The sequence below is a fragment of the Myotis nattereri genome (genome assembly GCF_964212035.1).
Source record: "Myotis nattereri genome assembly, chromosome: 10".
Lineage (NCBI taxonomy): Eukaryota > Metazoa > Chordata > Mammalia > Chiroptera > Vespertilionidae > Myotis > Myotis nattereri.
Genome location: NC_138085.1, coordinates 26,967,407 through 26,984,457, shown reverse-complemented (window position 1 = coordinate 26,984,457; position 17,051 = coordinate 26,967,407). Strand labels below are relative to the sequence as shown.

The 17,051-nt window shown below is 41.9% G+C and overlaps 1 protein-coding gene across 1 annotated transcript in view; it reads right to left on the bottom strand.

Annotated features, from left to right (window-relative positions):
- Window positions 1-3,162: 3,162 nt before the first annotated feature.
- The window catches only part of BUB1 (BUB1 mitotic checkpoint serine/threonine kinase), a gene marked incomplete at its 5' end in the record, with an annotated part of 39,565 nt that continues 25,676 nt past the window's right edge, over window positions 3,163-17,051 (bottom strand). The window contains 8 exons of the mRNA XM_081101524.1: window positions 3,163-3,547; window positions 6,199-6,305; window positions 6,853-7,027; window positions 7,128-7,285; window positions 7,464-7,625; window positions 7,936-8,051; window positions 11,563-11,706; window positions 13,241-13,479. Of these exons, the coding sequence (XP_080957650.1) occupies window positions 3,352-3,547; window positions 6,199-6,305; window positions 6,853-7,027; window positions 7,128-7,285; window positions 7,464-7,625; window positions 7,936-8,051; window positions 11,563-11,706; window positions 13,241-13,479 (1,297 nt within the window). The 3' untranslated portion in view covers window positions 3,163-3,351. The remainder of the gene's footprint in view (window positions 3,548-6,198; window positions 6,306-6,852; window positions 7,028-7,127; window positions 7,286-7,463; window positions 7,626-7,935; window positions 8,052-11,562; window positions 11,707-13,240; window positions 13,480-17,051) is intronic.

The window sequence follows — 17,051 nt, the reverse complement described above, 5'->3', positions numbered from 1 at the left end:
GAATCGAACCTAGGACCCTTCAGTCCGCAGGCCCACGCTCTATCCACTGAGCCAAACCAGCTAGGGCGTCCTCTGCTACCTCTTAAAGCAATCTTTCTCAACTTGGGAATTAGCACTTACTGAGCTTTTACCTTTTGGGATAATCTGAAAACAAAAACAAATGAAAAAGTGAACACAAGCCTGTTTGGGGGACCACATGACACCTGGCTGTGGGCCTGTGTTGACTTTCCATTTGCCTGTGTGAATTCCTGCCTTCTATGGAGCCATAGCCTTGCAGAGACAAGGATTTGGTTATTGTTGTCATTTGCTTCTGAGAGTCTCATGCCCTGATTCTCCATGGACTGAAGACAATCTCTGAATCTAGCTTGTACCCCTTGTTTACATCTCTCCTGAGCCTTTTGCCTTTTTTTTCATTGGCTGTCAATTCTCATCAGCTGTTTTAATTCCTCAGTTCTTTATGAATTTAAAGGTTGGGAAAGTGGAGACACAGGGTTCCCTGCCTTCCAAACATTAATTATCTGTGTTCCTACCGTCTTGAGGTTGTACAAGTCATTTTATAAAATACTGACCACGTATAAAATCAATCTCCTCTCAAATATCCCTCCCTTCTTAACTCTAGGTTCTCGCACCTTCCCATTTACCATCACACCAAAAAAATTAAGATACCTAGGAATAAACTTAACTAAAGAGATAAAAGACTTCTATTCAGACTATAGGACGTTAAAATCAATAGAAAAAATACCCTTGGGTGAGGATTAACAACAACAAATGTTCATATTAATCTAAGCAATCTTTAGTTCAATGCAACCACTATAAAAATGCCAATGGCATTTTTCATGTAAATAAAGTCCCAGCCCAGCCCACATGGCTCAGTGGTTGAGCATCAACCTATGAACCTGAGGGTCATGTTTAGATTCACGGTCAGGGCACATGCCTGGGTTGTGGGCTCAATCCCATGTGGGGCCTGCAGGAGGCAGCTGATTGATGATTCTCTCTCATCATCAATGTTTCTATCTCCTTCCTCTCTGAAATCAATAAAATATATTTTTTAAAAAATTTAAAAAGTCATACAATTTTTAGGAACCACATAAGATCCTGAATAGTCGAAGCAATCCTGAGCAAAGCTGCATCACACTTCCTGAGTTTAAGCTACATTACAAAGTTGTACTGAAAAGTGTGACATTAAACCAGACACCTAGACCAACTAAACAAAATTAAGTGCCCAGAAATAACCCCTGCATATAAGTTCAACTACTATTTGACAAGGAAGCCAAGAATACTCAATAGAAGGGAAAGCTCTTCAATAACAGTGTTAGGGAAAGTGCATATTCACTTGAAATAGATGGAAACTTGGACCTCTTTCTTATAACATTTACAAAAGTAAACATGAGGTTTAAATATAAGACCTGAAACTGTGACACAGGGAAAAACTCCTTGACATGGGTTTGTTAATAAATTTTTGGATGACACCAAAACCACAAGCGACAAAAGCAAACACCAGAAAAACCTTCTGCAGAGCAAAAGAAACAATCTATAATATGAAAGGGAACCTACACACACACACACACACACACACACGCAAAACAAAACAGGAAAGACAAGAAATAAGCATTTCCATAGTGATGGTTACTTGAAACTTTAAAATTTAGGAAACTTTCTTATTTTTCAATTGAGGATGGCATTTTATGACACAAAATAAAAAAAAAAAGTTAATTTAAAACTTTATGAATCAGAGTATAACACAAAAATTTTAAAAATTTCATGGCAACAGAAATTTTAAATCAAAAACAGACAATAAACTGGAACAAATATTTGCATCTCATACATCAAGGGCTCTGACAAATTAACCTGAAAAAGAACAATCCAAATAAAATGTGCACAAAAGATCCGAGTTCACAGAAATACACAGCTCTTGAATATATTAATATATTTGGTGTAATTCCTGAGAATGCAAATGAAGACCACAGGAAATCCCATGTTTCATGTGTCACAGCAGTAAAGGTCACAGAACTGTGATGTTAGTGGAGGTGTAGAGAACAAAAGCTTCCATGCGGGCTGGCACAGACCCCATGGGGGCAGTTTGCAAATATCCACACAAAATGTTAAATGCACTCACCTTTAACCCAGCAATTTCACTTCTAGGAATTTACAGATGTTATCAGATAACTGAGTATTACACAGCCATTAACATTCAATGTGACCATGCCATATGTAGCTACTCTCTACTATACATTAAGTGAAAAAAAAAAATTCTGCTAATTGTGTCAGAAATACATAGAAATATGCATAAAATCATTTTTGGAAAGGCTCACAAAAAAGTGGGTTGTGCCCTGACGAGCATTGCTCAGTGGTTAGTGTCAGCCTGCACACAGAAGGGTCTCAGGTTTGATTCCTGGACCAGGGCACGTACCTGTACCTGTACCTGTACCTGTGTTTCAGTTCAGCTCAGTGCCTCCAGTTAGGGTGAGGGAGCTAACCCTCACCGATGTTTCTCTCTTCCTGTCCCTCCCTTCCACTCTCTTTGAAAAAGCAATGAAAAAAATATCCTCAGTTGAGGATTAACAACAAAAAAAACAACAACAAAAAGTTGGTGGAGGTGGCCTTTGGAACGGGGAAAAGGAGTGGGAGTCAGTGTAGGAGGAAGCAGTTGTCTGGATTCTGAACTGGTGCTGCCTCAGATTGGCTTTCTTTCATTATGCTAATGAAGGAGGGAGGAAGTTCAGTTCAGGTTGTAGGAAGCTTCCAGCTTTAAAATTAATAAATGATAAGTTGGGTACTATAATTTTAGGGCTAACTTAATGATTTACACAGCTTATAAGGCTATTTTTAAGATGTGAGATTTTCCTTTGAATGGTATTTTTAAATAATGAAGAGGCCTAAGATTTATCACTTTAGTATTTCCCATAGATAGCAATGAAGAACAGGCAATAAGACAGGGAAACTATTCATAACAACTTGAGTCCCTTGGCTATGTTTGGAGAATTTTTGCTTATTTTACATAAATATAAACCCTCAAATTTGGAAAAAGGCTGTTTTGGCCCTTTTTTGGTTTAGAGTGAACAGGTGAGTGTTTAAAAACTGATTTTAGAGAATGTCCACAGACCAATTCTTCTCATGAATGTTTATGTCCAAAGAGCAGCCATGCTACACAGGGATCTTATTAAGCTGTGTATTTTGTTGAATTATTGACAATAACCAAGCACTCACATGAATATATTTTATAGACTTTTAAAAAAGAAACATTTACAAAAAGAAAAAACAACAAAGAAACATTTACACAAACAATAAACATGAAGGCTCAAAGTGAGCAGGCCAGCATTTACAACGTGATTTTTCAGTAGTGCTCGTGTCTTATTTTCGAGAACGTTTATGTTCTAAGAGCAGTACAATTAGCCTGTTACGGAGGGTTTTAATCTTGTTTGTATAGTGTTGTTGAAATATCTTCTTTAGCTTTTGCCTTAACAAATCCAAAGACGGAAGATGATGACAATCTGGTATATTCAACATGATGTGGAAAAACTCATTCCACATATCCAAATGTGGAAGCCTGGGAAAACAAAGCACAAATAAAGGATAAAATGTAGCATTCCATATGCAAGGCCCACTCTTGCCTTTGACTCCCAGTCATGGAGAACTGAACATTAACAACCTTCACTTACACACAACTCAGTGCATCAAGAAAAGGAATGTTCAATCTATCCTATATAATAAAGAGGTGATATGCAAATTAACCCTCACATCATCACACCATCACAAGATGGCTGCACCCACAGCAGAGGCGGGGTTCCCATAACACAAGATGGCTGCGTCCACAGTGGAGGCGGGGGTCCTGTAACACAAGATGGCTGTGCTCACAGCAGAGGCAGGGTTCCCATAACAAGCCATAATGAGCGATAAGAAGGGACCTGAGGCTGTGTGGCGCCAAGCTGGGGCACCTGAGGCTGCACCCCCCGCCTGGCAGGGCTTGATAGGGGACCTGAGGTCGTGCCGCCTGCCCTGGCACCAGGCCGGGGGACCTCAAGCTGGGCCAGGGGACCTGAGGGTACACTGGGGTACCTGAGGCTGTGCTCCCCGCCCGGCAGGGCTTGATGGGGCCCCTGAGGCTGAGCTTCACCACCCAGTGGGGCTTGACGGGGGACCTGAGGCTGCGCCCCCCTCCCAGCACTGCCCGGCACCAGGCCAGGGGACTTGAGGGTGCACCCCCCACCTGGTGGGGCTTGATGGGGGTGGGGCTGGCCGGGTCTGGGTCTCGCACGATTTCAAGGTGCACGTGGGTGGGTGGGGACTTGACTCTGGGTTCTGCGGCATGCCACAGACTCTGACAGGAGGAAGATTTTCATATACATTTTACTAATTTTCTTTCATCTCCGACACTTCTATTATAAAGAGCAAATAGCAATATTAAAATATTTCCTCTAATTAATTTCCTTTTAATGTGCACAAATTTCGTGCACCAGGCCACTAGTTTATAAATAAGAGATATAATTAAACATCTATAAATATCTTATTTCCAAAATGTGATTCAAGAAAAGTAGTCTTAGTAATAATAGCTCTTAAGTGGAAAACCTTTCTCTTTTAATTTTTTTTTTAAGAATATTGATCTGTTTATCGCTACCGGTATTTCCAATATTGTCAGATCTGATAATCTGGTCAATGGCTCTGACAAGCCTCATTGCATCCATGCCAGGAACAGGCAGAAAGGCGGGGATGCCCAGAACAGAGCACAGATTTAAAGTTCTAACCACTGTAATGGCTAAAGCTATCTGCAAAACTTCCAGAATGGAGATAATGCACTGGGGGAAATTTGTGTTCCAGGCAGGAAATCCAGCCCATTATTATCAGGCCTGCTTAGAGTTAATTTATGGCTACTCTAGTCAGAGATTGAAGCCTCTGAATAATGCTCTGGTCCTTCCATGATGAGCAAGAGAAAGCATAAAGTAGTTGCTAAATTTGATGATTCATGCAGAATAAAGCATACTTAAGTTTTCCTCTGGGGCCTCTTATTTATGTACAGACCCTGCATTTTATAAAATTACTATTGACAGGTCTTTTTCTTGTAAGGTCTGTAAAATTCCATTCTGGCTGTACACTTAAGGTGAATGTCTTTTTCAATGTATGTTTTCATATTTCAAAAACATTTAAGAAAAAGTATCCTATATAATAAAAGCTCAGCGACCCTTACAGCAGAACAACCAGAATGACCAGTCGTTATGACATGTACTGACCTCCAGAGGGCAGACATTCAATGCAGGAGCTGCCCCCTGGTGGTCAGTGCACTCCCACAGTGGTAGTGCTGCTCAGCCAGAAGCCACACTGGCAAGCACAGCGGCAGGTGTGGGAGCCTTTCCTGCCTCCGTGGCAGCGGTAAGGAGTGGTGAGACAAGTGGTAAGGAGCAGGCAGGCAGGCGGTTAGGAGCAAGGGGTCCCGGATTGCGAGAGGAATGCCCGACTACCAGTTTAGGCCCAATCTAAACTGGCAGTTGGACATCCCCCAGGGGGTCCCAGAATGTGAGAGGGCGCAGTCCGGGCTGAGGCCCTCCCCCTCCCCCGCACAAATTTCGTGCATTGGACCTCTAATAAATGATATAATGAGTATACATGTACCAAATGCTCAGCTTAAACATTACCAATAGTTCATTCACACATTATATGAAGAGAGCCATCTATGTTGAAAGGAAGAATCCTAGTCAATCATTAATTGCCACTGTGATTTTACAGATGAGAAAACAGTCTCGGAAATACTACAGTCATGCAGGGGTGGGACTTAAAACCCTACCCTGTGATGGATAGTTGCCTCATCATATTACTCTACAATTTACACAGCACTTTCGCATGCATTATTTCTCTTGCTTCTTATAATAAACATCTAGGGTACACAGGAGGATTATAATTTCCATTTCCATAGGCAAGAGGACAAACATGCAAAAACTGGAGGCTTGGTAACACCAGGTGATTGGTACATACAGGAGGCAACCATTCAGCCAGGGTTTTCATTGCTTCTAGGAGGGCCCTGGCTGCCACACTGTCTCAGATGAGAACAGAGTAATGAAGCTGTGGAATTTGCTCACTGTACCCAGCACCCAGGACTGTGCCATGTCACCATACTTGCCAGGCAGAGATCCATTTCTCCTTGAGATGGAACTCAATATACCACCATATTTATTCTCTCCTCACGGTAGTACTAGTGCTAATACCCACCTTCTAAAAAGACCTTCAGGCTTCCAGACTCCTCCTTCATTTTTCACTTTCATGTAAGAGCCAAAAAGCATGCAGTACACGGTTGCAGCAACTCCAAAGTAATCAATCTACAAAGAAAATATAGGTCTATATATCTACAATACTAATTCACACACCAGTATATTAAAATGTCTAACTTACTCAGCAAGCTACACAGTCACAAGAAGTTACTTTTGAAGAATGTGGACATCATATGTTCTATATCCCACTGATGTGCCCTACTGAATGCCTATCTAGGCTTTGGTGGAAGCTTCCATGGACAGATCACACACTGTCCCCTGAAAGCTCTGTTCTCCTTGAGCTGTTGTGTCCTAAGTCCTTCCTTTCTTTTGTCACCCAGAGGCAAATATAACATCTGAATCCCCTCCCCCAGGGACAGTTTGGAAGGCCTCCGAACTCCTGGCCCTGGGACCCCAGCCTCCGCTCTCACTGCGCTCCAAAGCCTCGTGGAATGTGCTCATAACTGAACATAACACTCAAGCATGGCCTTAATCCCAGGATAGGAGACTAGAGCAGCTCATATTAACTAGATGCTCAAATTCATTCTGAAAATATAATTAAGTTATAATATAATAAAGAAAAATGTTTCCAAATCTCTCAGGTTAACTCTTATACCTGGTAGTTCCACGGTTTGTTACTGAGCATCTCAGTACATTGAAAACCAGACGTTTCACACTTTGCTGTAAATGTAGTTCCTTTTGGAAAAAGTTTCATATCTATACTCTGACCCAGGTCAATTAGTGCCAAGCCATCAGATAAATTATCATCTTCTCTGTCCTGTTCCAAAAATCTGTATTAAACACAAACAAGGCCAGGCCGCATGAGCACAATAAAAAAAGTCTGCTAGGCAAATGGTAAGAGGAGAGCCTTGTAAAAAACACAACACTTGCCTGCTTCCAAGTATAAAGTTGTCTGGTTTAATGTCTCCATGGATGATCTCGCAGCTGTGGACTTGTTCAATCATGTGCAGCATTCTTATAGCAAAGGAAAGCACTAGAGCTTGAGGCATCACTTTCTCAGGGGTGTTTTTATAGAGATTGATAGCATTCTAGAAACAATGGAAAGTGAAATCATGAGTTGGGTACACAGGATCAATGAAATTTCAAGTCAAGAGCTTTGCCCTAGCCTACCACTCCAATGAAAGCTCCAAGTATACAAGGTATGTGCAAGGCATAAGATAAAGAACTTCAGATTCATATCCACATCATCAATGTGAATACACTTACCAGTAATGTTCCATAGCTGTAGAGATCTCCCACTAATACACTGCCATCCTGGAAGAAGTGGGCAGAATAGAACTTGATAAACATGTGTCGCTCACTGGGTGATAGTCTCTCCATCAGCTGGGTCCCAATGTAGAATTCCCAGGCATTGGCAGGCTTCTGGACCTGCAAACCAGGTGTGTCACATTCAAATCCAGTCTCACATTCTAGAAAGGATGGCAGGAAAGCAATTTCTATCCCAATGAAGGACATGGGTGGGAAGTGATGACAAGCTGTGTGGTGTTGCTGCATTATGGAACCTGCTGCATGCAACATAATTTTACTGGGTCCATGTAGGATAATTTTGGTTCTTAAGTGGGGGCTATAAACCTAAATGAAAGAAACTACCAGTCTTAGAAAAGAAAAGAAAAGAAAAGAAAAGAAAAGCTCTAAAAGGCAGTTCTCTGTTAAACAAAAGGCTGCCCAGATCACTTACCTTCAAAACAAATTTCTGTTTACTTTTGGTATCCTTCACATCTCCATGGGTAACTTCATAGACTTGAGCAAAAGCCCCTTCTCCAAGAAGGTGATCAATATAGACCAGCAAAGAACCTGAGGACACAGACATGTCAAAGTGTGTGTGTGTTGGGGGGGGGGGGGGGGCGCGGGGGAGACTTTATCACAATGCTTAACTAAATCCAAAGAAAGCAGAAGGAAAAAAAGAACTAGAGAAAAAAACAATCAAAGAAATTGAAAACAGAAAATCAATAGAGAATATAAAAAAAAACCCAAAAGCTAATTATTTTAATTTTTTAAAAAGATCAATAAAGACAATAAGCCCATACCCAGGTTACCTGAGAAAAAGAGAGGACACACAATATTAATATCAAAAGTGAACATGTTACTATTATCAATGAAATGAAACAGCGGCATCACTACAGATTCTATGAACATTAAAAGGATAATAAAGGAATACTATGAGCAATTCTATGCCCACAAACTTGATAACCTAGATAAAATGGACCAATTCCTTGAAAGAAACAATGTACCACAATTCACACAGGAACAGACAATCTGAGAATGCCTCTGTCTAGTAAAAAAATTGAATCAATAATAGCCTTTCTAAACAGAAAGCCCCAAGCCCAGATGGTTTCACTGGTGAATTTTACCAAACAAAGGAAGAAGTTATACCAATTCTCTACAATAGCTTTCAAAGGATAGAAGCAGAGGAAAACTTATTAACCCATTCTATGAGGTCAGCATTACCCTAATACCAAACCAGGCAAATACATTACAAGAAAGGAAAACTAGCCCTAACCGGTTTGGCTCAGTGGATAGAGAGCGTCAGCCTGCGGACTGAAGGGTTCCAGGTTCGATTCCGGTCAAGGGCATGTACCTTGGTTTCGGGCACATCCCCAGTAGGGGGTGTGCAGGAGGCAGCTGATCGATGTTTCTCTCTCATCGATGTTTCTAACTCTCTATCCCTCTCCCTTCCTCTCTGTAAAAAATCAATAAAATATATTAAAAAAAAAAAAGCTACCATAATCAGGACACTGTGGTATTGGTGAAAGGGTAGACAAATAGGTCAATGAACAGACAGAAATAGACCCAGAAACAGACCCAAACAAATCTAGTCAGCTGCTCACTGACAAAGAAGCAAAGGCAATTAAGAAAGGAGAGTCTTTTCAACAAATGGTGATAGAATAAGTGAACATCAACTTGCAAAAATAAATCTAGATACAGAACTTTTCACAAAAGTTCAGTCAAAATGGATCATACACCTAAATGTAAAACACAGGACTATCAAATAAAAGACCCAGAAGACAATAGAGAGAAAATCTAGGTGACCTTGGATTTGTCAATGACTTAGATACAACAAAAGCATAATCTGTGTGCCATGGTTGGTGTGGCTCAGTTGATTGGCCTTTGTCCCGTGCACCAGGAGGTTGCCAGTTTGATTCCTGGTCAGGGCACATGCGTGGGTTAGAGCCTTGATCCCCAGTAGAGGACATGCAGGAGGCAGCTGACTGACATTTCTACCTCCCTCCCCGTCTCCCTCTCTCTCTAAAATCAATAAAAGGAAAAGAAAAAAAACATATTTGAAAAAAATATGGTCTGTGAAAGAAATGAATGAAAAATAGAAAGAAAAACAAAGTCAGAGACTGAAAGAAAATCTTTGCAAAACACTTATCTGATAAAGCACTATTATCTAAAAAATACAACGAACTCTTTTACTCAACACTAAGAAAATGAACAACCTGATTTAAAAAGGGGCCAAAGATTTATAACTCATCAAAGAAAATATACAGATGGCAAATGAACATATAAAAATGTTCAATATCATGTCATTAGGCAAATTAAAAATAATAATGCACATCTATTAATATAGCTAAAACTGAAAACATTGATACCATCAAATGCTGTGAGGATGGGAGCAACAGAACTCTCATTTTTGCTGGTGGGAATGCAAAATGGTAAAACCCTTCTGGAAGACAATGTAAAAATATTCTTATGATATAATCCAGCAATCAAACTCCTTGATATTTACCCAAATGAACTGAAAAGTTATGTCCACACAAAACCTGCACTGGGATGTTTACTGCAGCTTTACTCATAATTGCCCAAAATGCAGAAACAGATAAGATAGCCTACAATAGGTGAATGAATAAATAAGTGAATTATTACTCAGCAACTGAAAAGAGCCATTATGCCATTAAAAGACATGGAGGGATCTTAAAAATGCATATTGCTTAGTGAAAGAAGCCAATCTAAAATGTCTACATACTATATGATTTAACTATATAACATTCTGGAAAAGGCAAAACTATGGAGACAGTAGTAAAAAGATGGGTGGTTGACAGGGTTTTAGGTGAGCACAGGGCAGGTTTAGGGCAGTGAAACTACACTCTATGATATTGTAATGATGGATACACATCATTTCACATTTCTCAAAACAATACTAACGAAGAGAACCCTAATATAAACTTTAGTTCATAATAATGTAACAATATTGGCTCATCAACTTCAACAAATGTTCTGCACTAAAACAAAATGTTAACAAAGGAGTCTGTGTATTATGTATGGAAAGTATGTTGTTAGAATGTTATTCCCATTGTTATCCACATCCACTGTTTCCCACTTCCATTTTTTTTTAATATATTTTATTGATTTTTTTTTTTACAGAGAGGAGGGGAGAGGGATAGAGAGTCAGAAACATCAATGAGAGAGAAATATCGACCAGCTGCCCCCTGCACGCCCCCCACTGGGGATGTGCCCGCAGCCAAGGCACATGCCCCTGACTGGAATCGAACCTGGGACCCGTGAGTCCGCAGGAGGAAGCTCTATCCACTGAGCCAAACTGGTCAGAGCCCCACGTCCATTTTTATTAGTTTTGAGTACCTTTCAAAAGTTCTCTGGAAATACTATCAAATATGAATATATATAGACATGATCTTTTTAAGAAACAAAAAGCAGCCAGCCAGCGTGGCTCAGTGGGTTGAGCGGCAACCTATGAACCAGAGGTCACAGTCTGATTCCTATTCAGGGCACATGTCTGGGTTGCAGGCTCTATCCCCAGTGTGGGGCATGGAGGAGGTAGCCAATCAATGATTCTCTCTCATCATTGAGGTTTCTATCTCTCTCCCTCTCCTGTCCTCTCTGAAATCAATAAAAATATTTTTAAGAAAGAGCAGTACATAAAACTAGTCTGCTCTTTTCTTAACAGCATGTTTTGGAGGCCATCCCCTATAAGTACAGAGAGCTGCATTTCACTGCAGAGATATCCAGTTATTTATTGAAGCAGTCCCCACTGGCACCTATGTAGCTTCCAACCTGCTGCTTTTACATGCACATATTATTTGGAATATATGCAGTATATCTTTGAGAGATCCTTAGAAGTGATGTCTGCATCTAAAAGTATGTGCATTTTTAATTTTAATAGGTATTGTCAACTGGCCTTCTAGACGTTAGAGCCCCAATAGCAATAAAAATGTTACCTACTTTTATGGCTTAATACCCTTCCCAAGGTGATGGTGGTGCCAGAAGCAAAATAACACACACACGGGTCACCACAAACTTCCCACAGAGAAATAAGAGTTTCAAGTTACTACCACATAGTTCTTACCCAGCTGAAACTCAGTCTTGGGCTTGATGGCAGGAAGTTTACACTGCCACTCGAAAGCATTTGGACTGGAGTGCACTGGTTGAGAAAGCCCGGACAGAAGTTTGAAAATCAATCGATCATCCCATGGATTCTCAACAGTGAAGTCTTAAAGAAATGGGAACAAAAAATAAATAAATAAATAAAGTTAGTACCTAAGATATTACAAATACAGCAAGAGGAGACATACATTAAATAAGCTTTCAGAAGCCTCACCTGTAAAGAGCACTGATTCAAATAATAAAAACCATTTTCAAAAGTCAAAATGAATGGTTCTGTATAGTTCATTGTCATTTTAGATCTATAATTAGACCAATATTCAGTTGAAACAAAGGAAATCAACACCAAAGGCACCTGTTTCACTCATCTAGAACTGCTAGATACTGCCTTTAGCACAATTATGGGTACATGTCTTAAAGGGAGACCTGCATATTAGTTAGGTACTTTTAATATGCTCCGATATATATTCTCTAAATTGCTTTTTCACTTATGTCTACAAAAGATGTTGCCTTTAAAAAAAATCTCACCTGAGGATACATTTATTGATTTTAGAGAGAGAAACATCAATGTGAGAGAAAAATCAATCAGTTCCTTCTTGTACACGCCCCAACGGGGGATCGAACTCCCAACCTATTTGGTATATGGGACGACCCTCCAACCAACTGAGCAACCCGGACAGGGCAAAAGATGCTGCCTTTTAATACGCACACTACCTATGTGCAATTTGTATGTATGAGATATTTTGGGTTCACAAAAGAGAAATCATTTCTAAAGAGAAGAAAAAAGTTAGTGGCAGTGATCAAGCCTAATCTAGCATCATTAACACTTACTTAGTGCTAAGTCTATGTAGGATACCGTTCTGGGTACTTTACAGTTAGTAACTTACTTGGTCCTTACTATAAGACTAAGTAGGTACTAGCATCATTGCCACTTTACAGGAAGGCCACAGAGGGCTGAAATAATCTCAGCTAAGATCACATGACCTCATAGGAGGGGGAGCCAGGATTAGAACCTAGGCAGTCTATCTCCAGAGGCTGGGCTTCTAACCATTATGCAAAATGTTTTTGTGCAGCCTGGGTTTGGGGATCTCTTAAACACTGAACCTGGTTACTTTTCTGTAAAATGGAGACAACAGTATTACATTAAATGCTTGACACATAGTATGCCCTCCAAGTCCAATTTCCTCTTCCAACAGGTATTTTTGACACTTTCTAAAATTAAAATGGATGGCCCTAGCCAATCTTGTTCAGTGGATAGAACATCGACCCTTGGACAGTAGGGTCGCAGGTATGATTCTGGTCAAGGGCATGTACCTCAATTGCAGGCTTGATCCCTGGCCCGTGCGGGAGGCAACCAATTGACGGGTCTCTCTCACATCAATGTTTCACTCTTTGTGTCTCTCCCTCTATTTCGCTCTAAAAAAAAAATCAATGGAAAATATCCTTGGGGTAGGATTAAGAAAAAAATAAAATTAAATTAAAATGGATGAACTTGCCCTCTAGCATCAGCAAATGTGATAAAGTATGCAAATTCTTTCTGAATGACATTTGAGTCCCTGCTCTTTGAGCTTTTCATGAAGCAGCTTTTACTAGGCGACTGTCCTTATTTGGGGGCACAATGAAGACTGAGAATCTGTTCATACTTGAGGTATCCACATTCCCAAGTGACCGAGGCTGCACCCATTCTGTCTGGAGTCCAGCACTGGTGTCCGATGGTTCCCGCACAACAGGAAGGTTAGTATCTGTGAGTGTACAAGCTTTCAGGTTCCGCTCTGCCTCGCTGGTTAGCATGCCACCTGCAGCTGGCTGGCTCGGATGCAGTAAGGATGCTGAAGATGCACTGATGGGGAATGCTGCTTCTGGGTTTTTCTCTTGAATTGGACTGGATGTGTGAAAAAAAAGAGAGAGGAGGAAACTAAATACCACGTGATTACAAGACTACTAGATTTGACCACATAAAAGCCTCACAAAGCAGTTTCCTTTTCATTCTAGGAATGATATTCCAAAATTGCTTCACAAAGCTGATTAAAGCATTTTCTTCAGACAAAACAAAAATATACAAATACAGAGCTAGCACCATATGATTAGAAATAAATCAAAGATGTGGTAATATATTTGATAAATTGGTAGGTAATACAGGGAATATTCTTTAGTAGGGAACATTGAGAGGAACCAGTTTATACCCCCCAAGCTATTATAGGAGCATCAGTACTGTCACCAAGATTGAACACTTATCTTTATCCAAAATACCTTCTTTTATAACAATGAAATAAACCGAAAGTGTGAACTGCAATTCAACAACCCAACACTGGCACATTTTTACACACATAGAAGTCTGTACATTCAACCTCAGTACTCATGGATTCCATATTGATGAATTCACTAGTGGCCGGTGCATGACATTCGTGCACTGAGGGGCGGGGGGTGGTGGTGGTGCTGGGCGGTGTCCCTCAGGCTGGCCTGTGTCCTCTCGCAGTCCAGGACTCCTCAGGGGATATCCACCTGCCTGGCCTGCTCCCAGCAGTCGGACATCCCCCAAGGGGCCTTTAGTGCTGCTTTGGAGGCAGGAGAGGCTCTGGCCACTGCTGCTGTGCTCACCAGCTGTGAGCTGGGCTTCTGGAGGAGCGGCACTCCCTCTGTGGGAGTGCACTGACCACCAGGGAACAGCTCTTGTGTTGAGCGTCTACCCCCTGGTGGTCAGTGCATGTCATAGTGCCCGGTAGTTCCCCGTTAGGTTGATTTGCATATTAGGTTTATATTATATAGGATGTTCAGGCTAAAATTTATTTATAAACCCCAAATCAATACTCAACCTGTAGAGTGGCATATAGATCAATGAAACAGAACAGAGAACCCAGAAATGAATCCATACCTATATGGTCAATTAGTATTTGAAAAAGGAGGCAAGAACATACAATGGAGTAAACACAGTCTCTTCAATTAATCGTGTTGGGAAAATTGGGTGGGTACAAAAATAAATGAAACTAGACCACCAACTTACACAATACACAAGAATAAACTCAAAATGGATTAAAGACTTGAATGTAAATTACAAAACCATAAAAATCCTAGAAGAAAACATGGGTAGTAAAATCTCAGACATCTCTCATAGTAATAGTTTTACTGATATGTCTCCTAGGGCAAGAGAAACAAAAAAAATAAACAAATGGGACTACAGCAAACTAAAAAGCTTCTACACGGCAAAAAAAATAAAACAAAAAAAAATCAATAAAATCAAAAGGGAACTCATTGCATGGGAGAACATATTTGCCAAGGATACATCTGATAAGGGGTTAATTTCCAATTATATAAAGACTAGAGGCCCAGTGCACAAAAATTTGTGCACTGGGGCGGAGGGGGGGGGTCCCTCAGCCCGGCCTGTGCCCTCTCGCAGTCTGGGACCCCTCAGGAGATAACGACCTGCTGGCTTAGGCCTGCTTCCGGGTGGCAGAGGGCAGGCCCAATCCCTAGGTGCAGCGCCTGGTTGGGCTCAGAGCAGGGCTGATTGGGGAGTTGGGGCGCCGCCCCCTGTCATGCACAGAGTAGGGCGGATCGGGAGGCTGCGATGCCACCCTCAGTCACGCTCAGGGTAGGGCCGATTGGGGGGTTGGGGCACCGCCCCCTGTCACACTCAAGGCAGGGTCAATGGGGAGGTTGCGGCGCCACCCCGTCACGCACAGAGCAGGGCCAATCAGGGGGTTGGGGCGCTGCCCCCTGTCACTCACAGAGCAGGGCCCATCAGGGGGGTTGGGGCTCCGTACCCCATCACACACAGAGCAGGGTCAATCAGGGGGTTGGGGAGCTCCCCCCTGTCACGCACAGAGCAGGGCCCATCAGGGGGTTGGGGCGCTACCCCCTGTCACGAACAGAGCAGGGCAGATAGGGAGGTTGTGGCCCTGCCCCCTGTCACACACAGAGCCGCAGGGCGATCAGGGGGTTTGGGCGCTGGCCCCTGTCACGCTGATCCCGGTGGCGGGAGGCCTCTAGGCTCCGCTGATCCCGGTGCTGGGAGGCATATTACCCTTTTACTATATAGGATAGAGGCCTGGTGCACGGGTGGGGCCCAGGTGGTTTGCCCTGAAGGGTGTCCTGGATCAGGTTGGGGGTCCTGCTTGGGTGCCTGGCCAGCCTGGATGAGGGGATGATGGCTGTTTGCAGTTGGTCACACACCCTTCAGGGTGGGGGTCCCCACTGGGGTGCCTGGCCAGTCTGGGTGAGGGGCTGAGGGCTGTTTTCAAGCTGGCGGGTGACTGAAACTCCCAACCGCTCCTTTTTTTCTTTTTTCTTTTTTTCTGGGCCAGCTTTAGCTCTGAGGCTTGGCTCCAGCTCTTAGGCCTCGGCTGCTGAAAGCAGGTATCTGGTTTGTTTGGGTTCTATAATCGAAACACTGTTTCGACTCCAACTCTGAGATCCCGGCTGGCTGAAAGCAGGTTTCTGGGGTTTTGTTTAGCTTCTATATTTGTAACAATGTTTCAAACTGCAAGCTCAGAGGCCGGCAGCGGCAGGCGGAGAACGTTGGAGTCCTCCGTCACTGAAGCAAGCAAGCCTCATGTTTGCTTCAAGCTGCCTGGCTTCCGGCCGCCATCTTGGCTGGCAGTTAATTTGCATATCGCCCTGATTAGCCAATGGGAAGGGTAGTGGAGGTACAGCTAATTACCATGTTTATCTTTTATTAGATAGGATATATATTTCCAATATATAAAGAACTTATACAACTCAACATCAGGAAGACAAACCCAATTAAAAATTGGGGAAAGGACTGGAATAGATACTTCTACAAAGAAGACATACAGCTGGCCAATAGACATATGAAAAAATGCGCAAGAAAAATGCAAATTACAACCACTATGAGATATCACTTCACACCTGCCACAATGGCAACCATCATCAATAAATCAACAAACAACAAATGCTGGTGAGGATGTGGAGAAAGGGAACCCTCATGCACTGTTGTTGGGAATGCAGACAGGTGCAGCCACTGTAGAAAACAATATGGAGTGTCCTCAAAAAATTAAAAATAGAACTGCCTTTTGACCCAGTGATCCCACTTCTGGGAATATATCCTAAGAATCCTGAAACATCAATTTAAAAGAATATATGCACCCCCTATGTTCATCGCAGTGTTATTTACAACAGCCAAGATCTGTAAAACAGCCCAAGTGCCCATCAGTCAATGAATGAATAAAAATACCATGGTATATTTACACAATGGAATACAATGCAGCCATAAAAAAAAAAGAAGAAAATCTTATCTTTTGTGACAGCATGGAAGAACCTGAAAATCATTATGCTAAGTGAAATAAGCCAGTCAGAGAAAGACAAATACCATATGACCTCACTTATATGTGGAATCTAATTAACAAAATAAACTGACAAACTAAATAGAAACAGAGGCATGGATACATGGAACAGACTGACAGCTGTGTGAGGGGCGACACAGAAAACGAAGGGATT